At 45.7% G+C, this 21,968-nt stretch overlaps 1 protein-coding gene across 2 annotated transcripts in view; it reads left to right on the top strand.

The window, feature by feature from the left end:
- The first annotated feature begins 4,382 nt into the window (after positions 1-4,382).
- Positions 4,383-21,968, top strand: part of Gpat3 (glycerol-3-phosphate acyltransferase 3) — a 55,564-nt gene continuing 37,978 nt past the window's right edge. Inside the window, exons 1-3 of one of the 2 annotated variants that reach the window (XM_038330196.1) lie at positions 4,383-4,510; positions 4,803-5,099; positions 17,142-17,208. In XM_038330196.1, coding sequence (XP_038186124.1) covers positions 4,959-5,099; positions 17,142-17,208 — 208 coding nt within the window. In that variant the 5' untranslated portion in view covers positions 4,383-4,510; positions 4,803-4,958. Of the gene's footprint in view, positions 5,100-17,141; positions 17,209-21,968 lie in introns of both variants that reach the window. The other variant, XM_038330187.1, reaches the window with a different exon arrangement.

The raw sequence follows: 21,968 nt of genomic DNA, 5'->3' as shown, positions 1-21,968 counted from the left end.
GGTGCTTGTAGCAGTTTGGCCCGTGACATTGTGGGTCAGATGAGAGGAGAACAGTGGCCCTCAGCACACTTTCTGCTTTTTTTTCCCTTTCTATATATTCATCTCAGGGCCCTGGGCCATGGAAAGGTGCCACCAACTTCCAGGCTGGCTCTCCCCCATTGTCTGGTCTTGCAGCTGTTCAGTTCCAACAAAACACACAGAGGCTTTTATTGATTATAAACTGGTTGGCCTATTAGCTCAGGGTTATTATTAACTAGCTCTTACAACTTACCCATAATTCTTATTCATGTTTAGCCACGTGACTTCGTAACTTACTCAGTAAGGCATTCTCATCTTGCTTCCTCTGTGTCTGGGTAGCCACTGCAGATTGAGCCTTTCCTCTCCCCAGAATTCTCCTACTTTGGTCATCCCGTCTATACTTCCTGTCTGGCTACTTGCCAATCAGCATTTTCTTAAACCAATACAAATGACAATGTTTACAGGGTACAAGAGCACCCATGCCATTGGTTAAGGGCAGAACAGTAATGAATGGATTAGGTTTCACAGTTGGTTGTATCAGATAATCTAATATTTTAGGACTGCAAAGGTTGTTAGAAATCATGAAAGCGTAAGGGAGCATTTATTTGTCACCAAAATGCAAACATTTTGAGAGTGAAAAAGGATGCTGTTAAAGTATATGCGAAGTGGCCGGGGAATGTAGCTTAGCAGGGAGAACGTTTGCCTAGAATGCATGAAATCCTGGTTTGACTACCACATTCATGGGACAGATGGTGTGTGTACATGTGTCATCCTGACACTCATGGGGGAGAAAACACAAGATGCTGAAATGTAAGGTCATTCTTAGCCACGGAGGAGTGAGTTTGAGGGCAGCCTGGGCTATGTGAGACTCAGACAAAAAAAAAAGATTCTTTCTCTTTATCACACACACACACACACACACACACACACACACACACACACAAAACCTCCACCCTGGACAAATTTCATACTGTGCATTTACTGTTAATTGAATTTTATCTATTTTTTTTTTTTTTTTAGATTTATATATCACATATACAGTGTTCTGCCTGCAGGCCAGAAGAGGGCACCAGATCCCATTACAGATGGTTGTGATCCACCAAGTGGTTACTGGGATTTAGGATCTCTGGAAGAGCAGGCAGCATTCTTAATCCCTGAACCAGCTCTCCAGCCCCTAAATTTTATCTTTTTTTTTTAAAAATAAAAAAGTACATAGTTTTATTCAGAATCATAGACCTTGTCGTGTTAACCGTGGACTGGGCATGTCGGCCTGTGTCAGTGGTTCCCAGCCTTCCTAGTGCTGTGACTCTAATACAGTTCCTCTTGTTGAGTTGAGATCAACCATAAAATTATTTTCATTGTACTTCATAACTGTAATTTCCCTACTGTGATGAATCATAATGTAAATATTTGTGTATTCTCATGGTTTTAGGCAATCCCTAAAGTGAGCAAGACCCACGTGTTGAGGATCAAATCCCAGCACTCAGGAGACAAAGGCAGGTGGACCTCTGTGGGTTCAAGGACAGCCTACTCTACAGAGAAAGTTCAAGGCTAGCCAGAACTATGTAGTGAGACCCTGTCTAAGAAAGACAGAAAGGAAGGAAGGAAGGAGGGAGAAAGACAAAATGAAATGAAATGCTAACTGTGCCAGAGTTCTAGAGACGTCAATCAGGCTTGGGGACAAAAGGTCCCTCTCTCTTCTTGTGTCCCCATAATTTCTCTGTCACAGTCTGATTAATTGTAATCAATATTGTTTGTTGAGTCAAGATCTTACTGTGTAGCCCTGGCTGGCCTTGAGCTCAAAGAGATCCACCTGCCCTGGTTTCTTGAGTACTGGGATTAGAGGTGTGCGCCATTGTGCAGGCCTAAATAATGGTGGATTTTTAGATAAATTCTTTCTAGATTACTGTAGACCCTAAAGCAGGATTAAATGTCTTCATAAGAGAAGAAAAAGGCTGAGGATGTAGCTCAGTGGTAGGCTTTTTGCCTAGGAAGGTCAAATCAATACTGGGCAGAGATGGGGGTTATACAAACCCAAGGCCTCTGGAAACAGAGGCTTGAAGAGGGAAAAGATCCTTGCGAGGGCTTAGAGGGGAGCCTGACCTGCACTACAGACGCCTTGATTGCAGATTTCTGGCTTCCATTAAGGTGAAAACTGCTATTTGGTGTTGCAGAGGAGTCCTGCCTGAAGGAAGGGGAAGGAGCTTCCCAGGAGGTAAGGCAAGCCTGGAGCCTCTCCTTTTCTGAGGTTGCCATGGGCGCCAGCATCTTTGGGGGGGCTGTGTTGGTTTTGCAGTCTTCAGGTGAGAAGGAACACTGCCCTTCTAGCAGTTTTCTGACTTCCGGATACAGCTTTGTTTACAGAGCCATTCCTAAACAAAACCCCAAACCAAAGCCAGTTCACAAGTTTGGTTATGAACAAGCAAACATACTGGGGCGCATGTGCACTCAGTACCAGTGTGTTTAAACAGAAATAAGGGCTGCCTGGACGTTTCCTCTGCAGGGTGGATTCTGGAACAATCATTCAGCATTTGGTTGGAGGAAATAAAGGAGGCTAAATATTTTTCCTGGATAGTATTAAATGAGCTAGTAAATCCTAGATTGTGAGCTAACTATATAAACCACACGTGTACACAAAGATATATGTTGGCCAGCTTCCAGAAATGTTTATTTCTGCACATAGATGTTTCTTTTTGTGATTTTGAGACAGGGTCTCTTATAGCCTTGAACTCCTGGTCCCCTTGTCTCCATTTCCCAAGTGCTGGGATTACAGGTTTTTCTCTTCATGCCTGGTAATTTTTTTTTCTTTTTGGTTTTTCGAGACAGGGTTTCTCTGTGGCTTTAGAGCCTGTCCTGGAACTAGCTCTTGTAGACCAGGCTGGTCTCAAACTCACAGAGATCCAACTCCCAAGTGCTGGGATTAAAGGTGTGAGCCATCACAGCCCAGCTGTCTGGTAAAATTTTTAAGTGATGTTTTATTTTATCGAGTGAGTGAGTGTGTGTGTGTGTGTGTGTGTGTGTGTGTGTGTGTGTGTCTGTCTGTCTGTCTGTCTGTCTGTCTGTCTGTCTCTCTCTCTCTGTGTCTGTGTCTGTCTCTGTCTCTGTCTCTCTCTCTCTGTCTGTCTGTGTGTGTGTGTGTGTGTGTGTGTGATGCCACTGAGCACCTGTTGTCAGGGGTAAATTGGTTCCATGGGAGTTCAAAGACGGACAGGTCACTATGTTTGGCAGCAAGGCACCTTTGTTGGTGAGCCATCTCACTGGCCCCCTTTTGAGAGTAAGTCCCTTCACAACTTCTAGTGGGGAGAGTGTGGGCAACTGGTTGGAGCTGCAGAGGAGATTCCTACTTCTTTCATGCCCACTGGGGGATGGGGGTAGCTTTCTCTGCAATGTTTGCTTAACTTAACAGGTTCCGTTCAGTTTGCAGGTCACCCTACTTTTTCAGCTCCAAAAACAGTTCCTGACTGTCAACTGTAAAGCTAGTTTGGTCTTACTAAGGATTTAGAGCCGTTTCAATTATGGTCTGGACCCTACTGCTTTCAGCGTTCCTTCTCAGGCTTAATCTTAAAACTGTTTGTGCTGCAGCGGAATACACGTGCAGGCTTTTTTGTTCTTTGTTTTAGTAAGGGCTAGCACCACAGCGGCGTGGGATGTGGATCCTCGGGAAACTCGAGCGTGCGGGTTGGGTGAAGGTTAGCATTTGAGAAGCATTTTCTGCACTATGTGCTAAGTGTGGGTGGACTAAGGGAAGCTTAGACTGGAATCTCCTCCGGGGAGGGGAGTGACAAACAGTCTCCTCCCTGCTCACCCTCTTAAAGAGTCTGTAAGGGATCTGGCTATTTAGCCCCAGGATGACTATTGGACCACCACGCAGCCCAGTACCATCTCCTCTTCAGTTTCAGATTCCTGTGTGTAAGTGCTGGAATTACACTCCTGCGACACTGCCGCTCCGGTCCGTGCCAGGGAGGTGTTGGCAGAGTGATTAAGGAGGCTTGTGGAGAGCGAACACGCTTTCTCCTTTCCAGCCCGGTAGGCTTCAGCCCTGCGGCTGGCTGGGTAAGGAAGGAGGCGTGGGGGGAGCCAGGAGAGGCGGTGACTGCTCACCCTTGCTCTGCAGTTTCCCACGGAAAGCTTTTCCCACGAGGTCATTTTGCACGTTCACAAAACAAGGTTTTCCGCAGTGTCCGGGAGACCACAGATTCTGTGGGTGAAGATGGAAAGTCTGCTCCCGAAAGGACCTTTGCTGGGAGTGCAGTGCACGGGGGCGGGGGAGAGGCGGGACGGAAGGCAGCGGCTCACAAGGCAGCGTGCCCCTGGGACTCAGTCGTGCCAGGGAGCTCCCTGTTGGGTGGCGAGGGGGGTGGGGCAAGGGCAGAGTGCAGTAAAAGGGGCTCCCAGCACCCGAAAGCAAGCCAGTGGCTTGCTACCCGCATAGCCCGCAGCCCACGCCAAGACACAGGGAACCTGCAGGGATCCTCACTGCCCCAGGGCCTCGGTGAGTCACCGCGGGGTTGTCGCAATCGCTCCCCGGAGGAAATCAGGCCCGGGGTGGGGCACGTTCCTGGCTGCCTTCGTGAGCTCTGACCGCACCAACCAGGGTGTCCCCTAGATCGCCGCCAGCTGGGTCTTCTCGCCCAACACTCCGATCTGCTCCTGCCGCGGTGTGGCCGCAGCTTGGCCTGGGCCTCTAGTGGAGAGTTAGCCCTTGGGACAGCAGGGACCCCAGAAGAGGAAGGAAGGAGATCGCCGTGGTTCTGAGAGTTCTCCCTCTCCTCTTCGCTCCGCAGAGCTCAAGGGAGTGAGGCGAGCGGCTCTGACTCCCCGGAGCCGGGCTCCAGGTCGGACGCTGTATTTTCCGAGCTGCGCTGGGCTGCCCAGGACTCGGGTATCTATCTACTGCGCTCGGATCTCCTGGGGACGTCTCCCAGAGGGCGTGCCGAGACATGGAGGGCACTGACCTGGCGGTGAAGCTCCTGTCCACCTGGCTGACGCTGGTAGTCGGCCTCATCCTGTTGCCCTCGGTCTTCGGATTATCTCTAGGCATCTCGGAGGTCTACATGAAGATCCTGGTGAAAACCTTGGAGGTGAGCGCTGCGGGGGAAGGATGCGGAGCCCCGACTGCTGAGAACTTAGGGAGCCTGAACTTAGAATGGTGGGAGCCTTTTGAGCAAAGGGTCGGGGTGGGACGTTGGGTAGGGGGGGATAGAGATGGATTGGGGATCTGGTCTGTCTTAGCGAGAGAGACAGCGACCCGCCTCAGAGGAGCCCTTGCCCCCGGGCTCTGCCATCACTAGTTCACTCGCTAGATGAACTCTATGACAGACCTTTGCTACATCAGCAGGTTCATTGCCCACTGTGCCTGCACGGCAAGCTGTCAGTCACTTCGTTGTGAGTTTTTTACAGCCCCAGGTTTCAGAGGTCCTTTTGTGCCCACAGAGATCACGTTTCACTTCATGCCCAAGATAAGAAACCAGTGGCTGGGTGGCAGAAAAAGAATCTGATTTTATTTTAGTGGAGTCACGGGGATTTTTTTTTTTATTAAAGATTTCCATCTCCTCCCCCTTCCCTCCCCTCCCTTCCACCCATACCCCCACTCCACCCCTCTCCAAGACAAAGAGCCATCAGGGTTCCCTTCACTATGTTAAGTCCAAGGTCCTCCCAGCTCCCCCTAAGTAGTCACGGGGATTTTTATCTAACCAGGGGCACTGGCAGACCATCACAAAGGTTCTTGGACCTCAGTTTGGCCTAGGGTGTGTTTCCAAATTCTCCTAAGGATGTTAGGTGTGACTGAGTGGAGGTTGGAGAGACACTTCAGCTTAACTTTATACAAGTCTTTAGTAAAATTCAGGAGGCCTCACCATGCAGGGAGGCAAGTGCCAGGAGACTCAGCGCTCCAAGGTTTGTTTGAATTCGCGCACAGACAGTGGTCTTAATGGAGAGGGGCCCTGTAGGCTGTACAGATTTGCCTAGATTTTGGTACTTAACTCTCATCCCTGTTTCCCAGTATCTGATCTAACAAGGTCATCTGACTCCAGTACTTTATAGCACTCACCTACCAAATAGGAGTACCAACACCTATTTGCATATCATTTTCATCTGTCTGTCTGTTTGTCTGTCTGTTTTGAGACAGGCTATCATTCTTGGAGCCCTAGCTGGCTTTGAAAATCTTTTTTGTTTTGTTTTGTTTTTCGAGACAGGGTTTCTCTGTAGCTTTGGAGCCTGTCCTGGAACTAGCTCTTAGACAGGCTGACATTGAACTCACAGAGATCCACCTGCCTCTGCCTCCCGAATGCTGGGATTAAAGGCATGAGGCACCACTGCCCGGCTGGCTTTGAAATTCTTGACAATCCACTTACCTCAGGCTACCAAGTTCTGGTTTTTCGAGACAGGGTTTCTCTGCAGTTTTGGAGCCTATCCTGGCACTAGCTCTTGTAGACAAGGCTGGCCTTGAACTCACAGAGCTCCACCTGCCTCTGCCTCCCAAATGCTGGAATTAGAGGTGTGCACCACCACCGCCCCACAAAGTTCTTTTTAAATGTGAAAATAAGTGGGTACACAGAACCCCTAGCAGGGTGCCTGTTTATTTGCTGCCCTGTGTGTTTGGTGTGATTAAGTGAACGGTATGGTTGTTAGAGTTGGCTGTCTTTGTTTCTCCAGCTTCTCTATTACCACTCACAACTGTGTGTGTTTTTTTTTTTTTTTTTTTTCTGGCCTGTACTTTCGGTCCTCCTGTAGGATTTGGCTCTGTCTCTTCTTAGTAAAGGAGTGGCTCCTAGATGTCTATCTCTACCCCATGGCTGCCTGCTGCTGCTTTCCCTAGATGTTTATCTATCTCTACCCAATGGCTGCCTGCTACTGCTTTCTTCTGGACTTTTTCTTTGTGGCTACTTCTTTGCTGAATCCTTGAAGCTATATTAGATTCTTTATCTCCAGTCTGCTGCTCGCTCTCTGCTTTTTTTTTTTCCAAGATGGCATCTCACTATGTAGCTCAGTCTGGCCTCAAACTCTGGATCCTGCTGCCTCAGGCTCCCAAACACTGGCTGAAGAGGTGTGTACTACCTTGCCAGCAAGCTCTTGTCTGTTTGTCTGTTCTTCTCATCGCCGGTACACAGTGTGGTCACACTGTACTCTGAGTGTGTTCCTCGCTCTGTTAGACATTCTAGCATGCTCACACCGCAGCAAATGAGCCTTTCCTCCTGGGCTCCTGAAATGATTGAGCTGGTTTCCTGGGTAGCAGTGCCATTTGGAGAGCGAGATAAGGGGAATCACACACTTTGCTTCTAGGTGCTTATTACTGCCTTTTTGCTTTAATCTTTTCTGGGCAGCTAAAGATACGGCAAGGAGGGAGTTACCACTTAGCTATTCTCAGCTGGTAAATTACTATATTTGATAAGATGATTACCAGGCCAGGCTCTGACTTTGAGTTTGTTTGACAGGGCCTCGAGTTTTCCACCTAGAACAGAAAGAAACTCTACAGATAGATGGTCTCTCTCTCTCTCTCTCTCCACGTGTATGATTTAAACCCAAACAACATACACTCATATATATATATATACACACACACACAGCACATACACACACATGCGCACACATACACACAGGACACATACCACAATACCACACCATGTATATACACAGCACATACATACACCCAACCCCACTACACACACACACACACACACACACACACACACACACTATAGCTCAAGTTAACCTGGAACTCAGAACTCAGTATATGAGTCAATCTGCCATCTGAACTGACTTCAAATGGTATTGGCCCCCAAGTTCATGTTTTGAATTACTGATGTGAGCTTCTACACCTAGTGTCAGAGGTGAATTTCTTGATAATTGGAGAAGTTTGTCTTCAAAAGAAGTCTTTTCATTTTTTTAAAATTAAAAATAGACCCTTTCTTGGGAGACAGGATCTCATGTGGTCCAAACAGTCTTTGAGTTGCTGTGTAGCTGAGGATGCTCTTGCCTATCCCAACATCCTGTCTCCACCTCCCAAGTTCTAGGATTCCAAGCACGCAACACTGCTTACAGTTCCATTCGATGCTGGGAATGGAAACAGGTCTTCATGCCTGGCCATCTCCAGAACTTGTCATTAGTTTTCTAAGTTGATGTACAAAGCAGCGAGTCTCGTGGCATTTTCACTCAGTGATGCTGATACCGTCTGATGTTTTAGGTCTCCTTCCTCCTAACTTCTCGTAAGGAATGCTATTCTAGTTAAAGCAGACATACTGTTAATCTTGGACAGTAAGTGGGAGCCAATGTAAGCAGTCATCTTCACTGCCAAGCTATTAGATTAGGGGGTGTTTGACATATACAGGATTTAGGTAGCGATTCATTTTGTGAATCGGTTGATTGTTGGTCATGGCTGCCTAGAGCTCCTAATAGGGACTCATCAGGGAAGAAAGGTGTGACCCCAGGTTAACATTCTTCCCCCAGAACAGTGCTGTCTCAGGCACTTCCCAAAGGCTAGACTGGCTGCAGTGGATGGCTATCTCCAGTGTAGGGATAAGTTCCGGTGGAATCGTTTAGTCTTAGAACATATTTAGCTCTCTGTATATCAGCATTCAACGAAGTTAATTTTATAGACCCAGTACCTTTGTTATTCCTATTGCCCAGTAAGTGCTCAGTTAATTTGGTTCTGGGTTGTCTCAAGAATATTCTTCACATACACACACACACACACACACACACACACACCACACACACACGTCTCACTATTTAACTTTAGCTGGCTTGGAGGAACTTTGAATATGAGTCCAACTTGGGTATATATCAAGTCGCAGATCCTGTCTCAAGAAACTAACAAGAAAACAAATAAGCAAACCACAGAGATCTGCCTGCCTCTGCCTCCCTAGTCCTGGGATTAAAGGCGTGCTCCATATTGCCTATGTGTTGTTTAAAAAGATCATTTAGTCTTGCCACTGTGTGTTTACCTTAGTTTTCTTACTGTTGGTAGATGGTTTTATAATGATCACACTCAGGTTCTGGAGGTTGAGTTGGGTGTGGATGTCTGCTTGTTATACTGTCAGGGTAGCTCTGCTTACTGCAGGGCTTATTAGACTGCCAGGATAGCTCACTGAAACCACAGGTATCATCCTATCAAGCCCAGCAAACAGAGACAGGAGGATTGCTCGGAGCTTGAGGACAGCCTAGGTTGCAGCATGAGACCTTGTCTTGAGAAAACATCCTGTGAGCCCTCTTGATGGCTCATAAGAATTGTTACTATTGGGACTGGAGAGGTGGATCAGTAACTAAAAAGGTGCTGGCTGCTCTTCCAGAGGACTGGGTTCGAGTCCCAGCACCCACATGGTCTGGGATTCTAGCTCCAAGGGGTTCCAATGCTCTCTCCTGGCCTCCTCAGGCACTGTAAATTGTGGTGAACAGGCATACGTGCAGGCAAAGCACCATGCACGTAAAATTAGTAAGTCTAAAAAATTAAAATGAAAAAAGTATTATTATGATTAATTTTGGCTTTTATGAGACAGGATCTAAGAATTATTATTATTATTTTAATTGTTACATGTTTACTTTAATAAATGGAATTTATTATATATATGCATATATAATACATGGAATATCTATCTATCTATGTCTATTTATATGGGCATGAAAGCAGAAATGACTATCTGGGGAGGAAGCTGGTGGCAGAGGGTGAAGGGATAGAGGGCAGATATGTGGGGATTATGGTCAGAATAGATGATGCAGCTGAATGAAGATGTCTTTATGAAACCCATCACTGTGTACAAGGAATAAAAAGATGCTGAGATATTTTAGGTGGAAGCAGAGCAAAATCTTTCTATCTGCTAACTCATATCTGTTAAACACTATAGAAATATTAACGTTTCCTTTGTCTGACACGGTGGTCGTACCTATGATCTCAACACTCAAAAGGCCGAGGAAGGCTGTCGTAAGTTTGAGGCCAGGTTGAGCCTGGTGAGAGGGTACTTATCACCTAGCCTGATGACCTGAGTTTGGTCCTTGAAACCTACATACATGGTGAGTCAGAGAGGGGACCATGGCAAGTTGTCCTCTGACCTCCACACATGCTGAGTTGTACATGCCCACAGGTTCTAGTAGCCATCACGTTCTCTGTGAGCTATTATTTGATGTCTCCTTCTCCTCCCTCCTTTCCTCCTTCTCTGTCATTAAGTAGGACAGGATCTCCTTGCAGTGTGGCATTAAGGTAGTGAGGGGCATTGACTTTTCTTGCTTTGTTTCTTCCGTTAGAGAAAATACTTCTAATCTTAAAAGTTGTTACATTTATTTATTGTATTATATTATTATTCTTTAGAACTTATATGTGATTACATATCATTATGTACTATATATAATTACATATTATTATTTACATGCCTGTAAATGTTACATAGTTATATTACATTATTATTTTTATAAATTGCTATTATACACACATATATTATATATATTTACATATGTGCTTGCATAATAATTATTATTTGAGCATCTTCTGCATGCTGCTTTCTCAGTTGCTAGGTGTCCTTAGATATGAATACATGTCCTTGGTATGGCGAGCTGTTTGAAGATGAGGCTTGAGTATTTGGGACAGGATCACTTCAGTGAGTGTGCAGACCTGTGATTTCTAAGGGGTATATAAGAACCTACTATGTAATATGCATGCCAAAGATTAGTTAATGTTGGGGGAAATTGTTTTGGGATTCAAACTGAGAAGTAAAACTTCAGACTGAGGCGGTGTCCTCAGGAGAAATCCTCCCCCTGGATGGTCAAATGTATTGTCAGAATTCCTAGTGTGTGTGTGTGTGTGTGTGTGTGTGTGTGTGTGTGTGTGTGTGTGAGGTTTTCATGTTTATCCAACAGCAGTGTAGGTTAAACACTGCAAGGTGCCCGCTGCTCTCAACCCTCCAAGTTAATTGTAAGGTTAGCGATTAAGGTGCGAGAAGGGAGGAGTTGCTTTGCGATAGTCTGAGGTTTACGAGCAAAAAGAAACAAGGAACAGAAAGACAACATAGAACTATTGACAGGAAGAAAGTAGGACAGCCGTGGATACGGCTCGTAGAGGACCCATCGTGGGCCCAGCCCTGGCGTCTCTCGCCAGCCCTGAGAGAAAGGGTTTTGTTAGATGCAATTATTTTCTGATAACGCAGGCACAACAAGCAGGAACCTCTCCACTTTTGTGGACTAAGATGGAGTCATGGACAAGTTCTCCCATGTTTCTGGCTCTCTGGTCTCTGGCAGGTCACTTTGTCACAGCCTTGGTTTCTGCATGTACAGCTCCAGCATCCTCTTGTGTTCTGAGGACTGAACTAGAAGAGGAAATGAAGGCCCTTGACACACAGTTGGTGCTCGGAGTTTAGACTGGGACAATGGGACACTGTGTTGCCTGCTCACACACTGAAATTTAATATGTTCACTTTGATGGTGAACACCCACTCAGCTGATTCTTCTTGCGCTTTCTCTCATCTCTTTACTCTCTCTGCCATCCACAGAACAGTTTTCCATCCTTTGAAAGAGGCGTGCCCGTAATTCCCAGGAGCCGATCACCAAGTTTGTATACCAAGAGAGATGCTCCCTCTGATGTTGGAAATACAATGAGTGTGCTGGAAGGCCCAGGCTGTTTACAACAAGCAATGGCAACAACGAAAAGCTGGGTTTTCATATCTTATTCCATGGGGGCCTGTCATTATTCTTATTGATTTAGGGCAGGAGTTCAGTAGCATTCAGCTGTCGGGGGAAGAATTAGGTTCTCAGTCTGAATCCAGAACCAGGATTTTTAGTCTGTGACTATGACGGACTCTGCCAAGAAGTTCCATTTGGCTACAGATGAGAGCTAGCCGTTATTTTTTGTAAACCTTACAATTTGAATTTTTAGATGATTTTTTATTCATTTTCCTTGTCTCCTTCCCCATCTTTAGTCAATTCTTGACTCGTTACAGCATAAAGTTTTAGAAGTTGTGATTGTCTAGGGTGAGAATCTTATAATTGTGCAAGCTTTGGGCTTGTTTGAAACTCAGAGTTGAAGGCTGGGGATGTGGCTCAGATGGTACAGCGCTGTCTTGGTACACACGGAGCCGTGGGTTTGATTCCTAGCACTACATGAACTGAGCAGCATGGCACACGCCTGTAATCTCAGCACTTGGGAGGTAGAGGCAGGAATATATATATATATATATATGTATATGTATAATACAATATATATATATAATACAATATATCACTAATAATTAAAGAGATAATGAAATTGAGAGGGAGTGGTGGGGACATGAAAAGTGGGAAAAGATAGGGTGAAAGTAATGTAAATATGGTACTCAAGTATGAAATTTTCAAAAAAAAGATAAAAGAAAAAAATTTAAGGTATCCTCATCTCCATAGCTTGGAATACATGAGATTTTTTTTTTTTTAAATCTGGCTTAAAATAAACTTTAGTGAATTTCCCCCTCCAGACTTTGGAAATTAAGTGGTGAGAAACTTGATAGATCCATGCTTTTTAGCTTTCCTTGGGGCTTGAAGATTGAGGTGGGGTGTAGCAGTGGATGTTAAAGCTACTTCTGTATTCAGGGTCCTCTTGTCTGCATGGTCTTGAGGCAGAAGCATTCTGAGAATGCTTGAAGAGATGTGGAGTCTCCAGAAGAACAATCCTGGGACTCCCCCATGAGTGGAGAAGCTGGTTTGGTGAAAGACAAATAGTGGCTTGTTGGGAAAGACACTGATGGTCTGGGGACCTAAACCAAGCGTGAGGTGTGTGAGGAATTGCCTAGTATTCTCCCATCTGCTGGGCACCAGGCAGCTGCTCTCTTTCTATGCTTCCCCACAGGCCCACATCCTCATATTGGGGGTGGAACCCAAGGACTTGCATGTGCTAGGCAAGTGCTCTCTACCACTGCCCTGTCTCCCCAGTCCTCATTTAACTTGTATTTTGACATAGGGACTCAGTAAGTCATGCAGGCTGGTCTTTAAATCCCTAGAATTAGCTATTAGATTTAGTGTAGGCAGGCCTTGAATTTATGATCCTTCTGTAGCAGCCTCCCAAGTAGTTGGACTTACAGATCTGAGTCAGACCTTGCCTGGCTCACTAATCTTTACTGTCACCTTTGGTATTGACCCTCCTTAGAGAGATGATGAAACAGATGCCCTGAGAGCTTAAAGTCTCAGCTGTGGGAAATAATAGGAAGACAAATTCTCCCTGACACCAGGCAGGCTGCAATGCCTCTTGGTTTTCAGTGGTGAATAAGCACACACTGAAAAGTGGTTGTCTCTACAGATTCCCAAGCAGTTGTCTACACAGATTCCCAAGCAGTATGTCTACACAGATTCCCAAGCGGTTGTCTACACAGATTCCTAAGTGGCTCTCTACACAGATTCCCAAGCGGTTGTCTACACAGGTTCCCAAGCAGTATGTCTACACAGATTCCTAAGCGGTTGTCTACACAGATTCCCAAGCGGTTGTCTACACAGATTCCCAAGCAGTATGTCTACACAGATTCCTAAGCGGTTGTCTACACAGATTCACACAGATTCCCAGGCGGTTGTCTACACAGATTCCTGTTGGCTTTGAGGAGCTGTTTCTCCAACCTTGAACAGTTGCTCATCTTGAACAGTTTTTGCAGATCCTTGGTGCTCTCCACTGGAGAAACCTTATATATTCTCAAAGTTCTTGTCTTTGAGTCTGATTTTTATGATGTATGCAGGAAGTTAGCGTGAAGTTATTACCTTCTGTGGATTCTCCTGTTTCTGCCTCCCATCTATTCTATAGGAGAGCTGGGATTATAGATGCTTGCCAACACATCTGGCTTTCTGTGGGCCCTTGGGATTTGAACTGAAATCCTCACACATGCACGGCAAATGCTTTAACCCACTGCACCATCTTCGTAACACTCTCTCTGATAGTCGAGATTTCTTCTTAGACTACTCATCAGGGTTCCCTTTAATGGTGTCATTTTAACCGACTCACATCTTTTAAAGATCTGCTCTCCAAATATAAACCTTCTTTATTTAACATGTGAATTTTGGAGGGTACATAATTGAGTGCTTACCTGCTAAAAGTGCTACGTCATTAAAATTAGAAATGCTCACATCGTTAGTATGTCCTAACTCTCTAGTCTAAGGTGCCTTAGTACGAAATATAAAATCAGGTGGCCACAATAGAAAGGTGAGTTCTAAGAGTAATAACGATTGATTGATTTATTTTATATGATCTTTGACTTTTTACAAGTGATAATAGATGTCAAAGCTTTAGGGGGAAACTATGGAAATTCACCTTTTCCTCAGGTGAGAAAAGATGGGAGCCCAGAGTTTAATGCCTCTCCCCCAAACAAGAAGAGAAAGGCAACCAGGTGAAGACTAAGTCTATTGGTAGTGAGGGGCGACTGGAAGCCTGGAGGACTGGGCCTCTCTCTTTAGGTGTTCTAAGTTAGGTGGCCGTCTCCTGCTTGGCTCCGTGCTGTTATGTATGGTCCTGCTGGAGTCTTGCTCCTTGACCTTCGTGCTATGTTCTAGGCTGTTTATTCTCTTGCTTATTGGAAAAATACAATGTTGAATTTCTCTGTTTTAAGATGGATATCTGAGCCTTTCAAGTTTCTTTCTGTACATTAATAAATCTGTCTTTTCATTCCTTAACGTGTGCTTATATATGATTATAATTATCACAGTGCATTTTAACTCTTACTTTGCCCTTTCCCATTCCTTTCAGATAGTCAGTTTAGACTTTAGTGTCTAGGCTGGGTGTGGTGGCGCACGCCTTTAATTTTAGCACTGGGAGGCAGAGGTAGGCCAATCTGAGTTCGATGCCAGCGCCTGGTCCACAGAGTGAGATCCAGGACAGCTAGAGCTACACAAAGAAATCCTGATTCAGAAAGAAAAAACCCAGATATTAGTATCTGGACTGTAGATATCATTGTAATTGGTTTTAAAAATAAACCTATTTATCTATGTTTCTGTCTGTCTCTCTATCATCTATGCATCATCTATCTGTTTATCAATCTATCATCTGTGTGTCATTTCACTATTATTGATGCATGTATAGGTGTGTCACCTACCATCGTACATGAGTTGTGTATACTCTAGCAGCGAGTCAAGAGCGAGCGAGAGGAGAGCGAGCTAGAAGCGAGAGAGCAGCGAGCGAGCGAGCGAGCGAGCGAGCGAGCGAGCGAGCGAGAGAGCTGAGGCAGGCGAGCGAGCAGCCAAGCGAGCGATCGAGGCGAGCCCCGAGCGAGCGAGAGAGGCGAGCGAGGAGGCGAGCGCGAGCAGCTAGCGAGCGAGCGAGGAGCGAGCAGCGAGCGAGCTGAGCGAGCGAGCAGCAGGAGCGAGCAGCGGGCGAGCGAGCGACAGCGAGCGAGCGAGGGAGCGAGCACCGAGCGCATGCGAGCGAGCGAGCGAGCGAGCGAGCGAGGAGCGAGCACGAGCGAGCAGCGAGCGAGCGAGTCGATAGAGAAGCAGCTAGCGAGCAGCGAGCGAGCGAGCAGCGAGCGAGCTATCTAGCGATCATCTATCTATCTATCTATCTATCTATCTATCTATCTATCTATCACCTATCTATCTATCATCTATCTATCTATCTATCTATCTATCTATCAATCTATCATCTATCTATCTATCATCTATCTATCTATCTATCTATCTATCTATCTATCTATCTATCTATCTGAAAAATAAAATCCACTTGCGCCTTTTAAGTTATGGTGGTAATAATACTAGAAATGCATGAAGAGAGGGCAGACTGTAGCTCAGGTGGGAGAATGCTTGCCTTGCGGGTGTGAAGCTCTGGATTTAATCTCCAGGCTTGCATAAACCAGGTGTGGATTGTCATCTTCATCACAAGGGGAGGTGGAGGCGGGAAAGTCCTGTGCCCAAGGACTGGGGTGGGATCAGCAGTAAAGTGCCTGCCTAGACTGCTCCAGGCACTGACTTTAGTAGTTTAGTTTCTGGTTTTTGTTTGTTGTGCTTTTTAAATCCAAGGTCATTCTTGGCTATTTTTATGAAAAACCTACCGTAGGATCTTTAGTGCAATGATGGGCATTCACGACCTTGCAGGAAATGTGCTGCCCCACCCACTGTGTTATCCTATTAGCACAGGACCCTTCTGATGGGAACTTAGAGGACACTGACTTTTGGTGGCTGAAACAAAAGAGCTAAAGTGGTCATTAAAAACATCTTGGAAGCCCAGTTTGGTGGCTCACGCCTTTAATCCCAGCATTGGGCCTGGCGGGAGGGGGGCAGAGGCAGGTGGATCTCTGTGAGTTCGAGGCCAGCCTGGTGTGCAAGAACTAGTTCCAGGACAGGCTCCAAAGATACAGAGAAACCCTGTCTCGAAAATCCAAAAAAAAAAAAAAAAAAAAAAAAAAAAAAAAAAGTGCAAGTAGGTGTTTTTCAACACAGCATCTAAAGACTCACATACTTTGCCCCGCCCCCTGGGGTTGGTTTGGGATTTGGTGGGTCTTCTTTTCCAACCAGACATTGTTGAAACCATAGCCTATTTTTTTGCCCCGCATGGTTCACAGCTTCCTCAGGAAGTAGGACATGGTCAGTGACAGCTCTAAGTGCACAAAGAAGAACTGTGTTAATCCACTGGGTGAACATAAGACCACTACCGCATGCTGAGCTGAATTTGAGGCAAACTTTATTAAATACTGGCCAGGTTCATACCTGGGATTCCCAGAGAATGGCCGAGAGTTAGTCCTGTGTTTGTGGAACCCTAGAAGGCACGGTCTCTCACCTTGCTCCACTCTGGGATGAGTATACATCCTGATGAGCGTCCTGACTGTGTTCCTCCTGCCAAGTGTGATCAAGCATATCCTGTGCAGCAGGGGCAGCCAACCTTGTTACAGACGTGAAAACGCAGGGCTTGACATCTTATGTAGACAGCAGCCCCAGCTCTCCAGGGAGTCAGTACTCTGTCCTTGGGCAAGCGGGGCTTACAGGCCAGAGGCTTTTTTGTTTTCTGGATCTCTTAAGCCAGAGTGATTTAAACTTAAACCATAACTTTAGCCTTCACCCTAGCAAGAGTGCATCTCAGAGATTCCCTGGGGCGTCTCCCTAATTCAGACGGTGCCCAGCCTTAGTTTTCAACGTCACTTCTGTATGTTTCTGTGTTTGCAAGTGTCTATGGAAGAGTTTCAATGAATGCTTCTTGTTTTGAACAGTGGGCCACATTGCGAATTGAAAAGGGAGCTCCAAAGGAGTCAGTTCTGAAAAGCTCCGCTTCTGTGGGTAAGTCTTGCCTTCTAATCTGACTGTTTAACTACACGAACTGAATGGGTTTAGAGTGCTCAGGCTGTAGTTGGTGCTGCTACTTCTATAGGCCTGAGGCTATTCAGAGTTTGTCTGTGATGTAGTAGAGCAGCTGCCTGGGTTTTGATAGAGTTGTTATCAGGAGGGCTGGGCGGTATGTGTTAGCTCCTCTATGTGTTCTTCCATATATTATTTTATTTCCAAGGCCTGCATTTGAAGAGGATACTCATAGCTTTAAAGATGTAGTCAGCAATTAGCTGAAACACGGACAGGCAACGAGTACTTTCGCCGCTCCAAGCTAACAGGGGTATTCAGCTCATTTGCATATAATCAAGGACATAGTGGGGTTCAATCTGCGTACTTACTACTTGTTTATTTGGTTTTGTGTATGCTTGTTTTGGCGGGGGAATTATTGTTGTCTCTGGTACATTTTCCAGTTGCTGTAGATTATATGGCTGTCTTAATTACTCAGTACTTCACAATAGAATTTCTATGTTTTATACATATATTACTGTTGAGTTTTCTAATCTTTACATTGAAAATTTTGTTAGCTTGAAAACATCAGTAATTATTTTTTCCATTTTGGTTTAGGGTTTCTCTGTGTAGCCCTGGCTGTCCTGGAACTCTCTCTCTGTAGACCAGGCTGGCCTCTAACTCAGAGATCAGGCTAACTCTGCCTCCCAAATCTTGGGATTAGAGGTGTGTGCCACCACCACCTGGCATGGTAATTATTTTTTTCATCTTAGTCTTTTGACTTGTCCTCTGACTTTGCTGTGTGTATGTTTTGATGGCATCAGTAAATTCTTTGTTTTACTTTGATCATTTATATCTTAATTTTGCAACTGACTAATTTTTTTCAAGAGGGCGGGATGAGAGCTGTTCGTCACTTTTTTTTGTTTGTTTTTTCGAGACAGGGTTTCTCTGTGTAGCCTGGACTGTAGTCTTGACTGTCCTGGAACTCGCTCTGTAGACCAGGCTGGCCTGGAACTCACAGAGATCTGCCTGCCTCTACCTCCCGAGTGCTGGGAATAATAAAGGCATGCACTACCATTGCCTGGCTGTTCGTCATTTTTTTTTTAAATCACTATAACAAGTCACGGGGTGGACTACTCTGCTCAGGTGCAGGAGCAGGATGCTGCTCTCGGCTCCCTGAGGATCTCCCACAGGATGGTGGAGCCCAGGTGGTAGGAGGAAGCCCCTCCCACTGTGAGCCAGAAGCAGACAGTGACTCAGGGGTCTGTCTCAAGCTTTAACCACTCATACCTACAAGTACTATCACTAGACTGCCGAAGCAGAACCTTAGTCTCTTCCCTGATGACCTAGGGACTCATTCAAGAGCCCACCTCATAAAAGTCTTAAGTACTTAAGCTTGCCACACTGAGGACCAATCCCCTGACATGGGAACCTTTGAGATTTACACTTAAGCCATCGCAGAACAGAGACTCATCCAAACCATAGCCGAGACCAATCGATCAGAATACTTGGAAGTTAGAACTTGGACGCTGAGGTTTTATCAGGCCTTCATTCTTACTTTTAACCAGATGTTCTCAAAGTATCATCTTTAGATACATCTTACTGCTGAAGGCTGATTGGGAATGCTGCGATAAAGCTGTAGGCTGGACGGATGGCTCGGTGGGCAAGAACAAATAATGACCCAAACGCAGCACCCAGCACCCACGCTGGGTTGTTCACACCAGCGACTCCAGCTCTAGGGAGATCTGATACCTCCGACTGCCTCAGGCACCTGCACCCACGCACACACACTGCATACAGACACACAATGAGAAATAATTCAGATAAATAATAAAGAAATTAAAGAAAACCATCACAACTCTTGTCTGGGGAAGGACTGTATCTCACTGGTAGAGTATATACTTCACATGCATGAAGCTCTAGGACCAGTCTCCAACAGCACCCCGAAACTCCAGGAACAACAGCATCAGATCCTCCAGGGAAAAGTTTAGAGGCATTATATACTGTCCCTTCCTCTGGAAGAGCACTATTGTGTGGTGACAAAGGTCTAGAAAAGTTCCATAGTAAAGAGCATGTTGGTGGAACATGGTGGTATGTGTCTGTAATCCCAGCCCTGGAGGCTGAGGTAGGACCGTGTGTTTGATAGCAGCCTGGGCTACATAGCTGATCCAAAGTCAACTTGAACTATGTTACTAAGACCTTGTTTTTAAAAACTGGAAAAATGAGAGTGCACATGAGAGACAGAGTTTTTTTTCTATTAAATGTAATGCTTTCCTAGGGTTACTTGACTTCAGACTTCTTTTTCCCATACAATCTATGATACCTGTTAGCTTCTGGTAGAAGCAAGTTAAAACCAGCCCTTGTTTACTTACGTGCTTAAAGAATCAGTTTTAGTTGGAGTAAGAACTCGGATAATCATTTCAGACATTACGTTCATAGGAAGTAAAATTTTATAGGATTAGTGACTAAACAGTAAGGAAGAAATAAATCATTAGATTAATCAAAGGCTAAACTTTTCAGAGTCCCGCAGTGGTCCTTGTCTGCCCTGTAGCCTCTCTGATGGAGTGGTCCATCTAGCGTTGCTATCTGTAACGTGGGGGATTCCCAGAGGGCCGAGCTGGCTGTCTCTAACTAAGGAGCAGAGTTTTGTCCCCTCGCTGGTGTTGCCACCAAGGTTAGTTAACAAGGCCCACAAGAAGTTCAGGGGGTGTCCTGTCATGTCCAGTGCACACCCTCTTCCGCTGCATTCAGTGGGCCAACCAGAACATAGTGCAAGTGTGTCTTCATTCCCTACTTCCCCCCTGGCTGCTGGAGGTATTTGCCATGCGTGCATAGCTTCTGGGTTTTGGGGCCAGTTCTGCATACACAGGAGACAGTAGTAAGGGTTTGGAGGGTCTGTTGGGTCTCCTGCTCTCTGCCCTGATGGGTACACGATGTCCTCTACATTCCAGCATCGTAGACGTCTTAGACTTGACCTGGGCAGTGGTTCCAGATGCTGCCACCAAGTTTTTACAGGACTTTAAATTCTCACTCAGTTTGCATGACTTACCCTAGTTTCCAGTTACAGTTTTTTCCTAAACATAATAAAAAATGTAGAAAAATCTTGGCCCTCTGCTTTCGTGTTAAAACTGGTCAAGTGATCAGGTACTTTATAAGAAGAAGTTTATCATCTGAAGGGTTGTGGATGAGGAACTGTAGAACTGTATGCTGTTTGGAGCTGTGGCTATTAGTCGGTAGATTGCTTGTCTGGCATACCTGAAGCCCACACTTCGATCCCAGTGCCACACGAGCTAAGAGAAGTGGTGCACACTTGTAATGCCAGGCACTCAGGATGGTAGAGGCTGGTCAAGATCATCCATGACTGGAGTTTGAGACCAGCTTGGGTTACACAGGATATGCGGGACCCTCGAAGGAAAGAGTGGGAGAAAACACATCATTTAGAGTATGGCTAGCACCTATGACATTTACTGCATTTAATCCAGAGAGGCTGTCCTTTAGCCGGTGAAATTGGAATAAAATCTCTAAGTTATGGACCCTCTGCAACATCTAAGGTTGGCACAGGGTCCTAAGCTCGTTAAAGTGTGGAGCCTGTTGGGAGACAGTCATCCTCAGGCCCCTGCGACAGGTACACATAGATGAACACACAAGAGATGATGTAAGAGGAATTATGATGTGTTCTGTGTTCATTTGTGTGCATTACTCCACGTAAATCATGACTGTATGCTGTTCACCTCTGCCCCACATCTGATTCTATGTTTAGGAAGCCCGGGCTTGGGGCCGTGCCCTGTTGATCCACCCAGTGTTTGGAGTCATTAGGGAAACGGTGTCACAATCCTAGACAGACAGTAGAGGGTGATGAAACACACTGAGCATTTGTGTGCCTGGCTGGTGCAATCATCCATCCATGGGGCATCATGTCTCTGTACCGGAGCCAACAGAAGCACAAGTCAGTGTGGAGCCATCCAGCTCAGGCAAGGGTCACTGGGAGGCCTGGGGCCTTGGGCAGTGTGATTTCTGACATGCCTCTGAATTCTACAGTCCCAATAATACATTTGGAAGACCCGTGAGGCACAGATTGGCTAGGGAGGGGTAGGAACTACTTATCTTTTGCACGCTCATGCAGAGTCTGCTCCCGTAGATGAGTCTGCTCACTCAGATCCTTTCTGCTGCTATTAGTGAAACACACATATATTTTATAACACATCAGGTCTCTCTACCAGTTATGTGCCTTTCGTGTTTTATTTCTTCTGTGCTCTCACTATATAAGCCATCTGCAAGCAAACCTAGGAAAGTAGCATCATCACGGAGAAGTCTATTTTCCTGTCTTTAGCCACGCTCATTCTCCTGTGCCGACTGTAGAAGATGGTGGTGTTGTTGGGCTCAGGATACATTCATGAGCAGGGTCTTCCCTTGCCTGCATCTTTTTGAGATTAGAGGCCTTTCTCTCATTGTTAATATATAGGTGGGGGTTAACCCCTTCAAGTAACTGGCACTCAGTTGGTGGGACTATAATTACTCCCTTACTCTCATCCTTCCTGGGTACCACCTTCACATGTACTCATTACAGCCATGTGAGGAGGAAGGGAAAGACAGGGAAGGAATGCTAATGGCTCCTACATTGGCCCCCCTCCCCCCGACAGGGTTTCTCAGTGTAACAGCCCTTGCTGTCCTGGAACTAGCTCTTGTAGACCAAGCTGGCCTTGAACTCACAAAGATCCATCTGCTTCTGCCTCAGACTGAGATCTTAATAACTTTCATTTAAACTT

Source organism: Arvicola amphibius, chromosome 1 (assembly GCF_903992535.2).
Source record: "Arvicola amphibius chromosome 1, mArvAmp1.2, whole genome shotgun sequence".
In the NCBI taxonomy this organism is placed as follows: domain Eukaryota; kingdom Metazoa; phylum Chordata; class Mammalia; order Rodentia; family Cricetidae; genus Arvicola; species Arvicola amphibius.
Note: the sequence above shows the minus strand (reverse complement) of the source record. Positions and strands in the feature narration are given on the sequence as shown.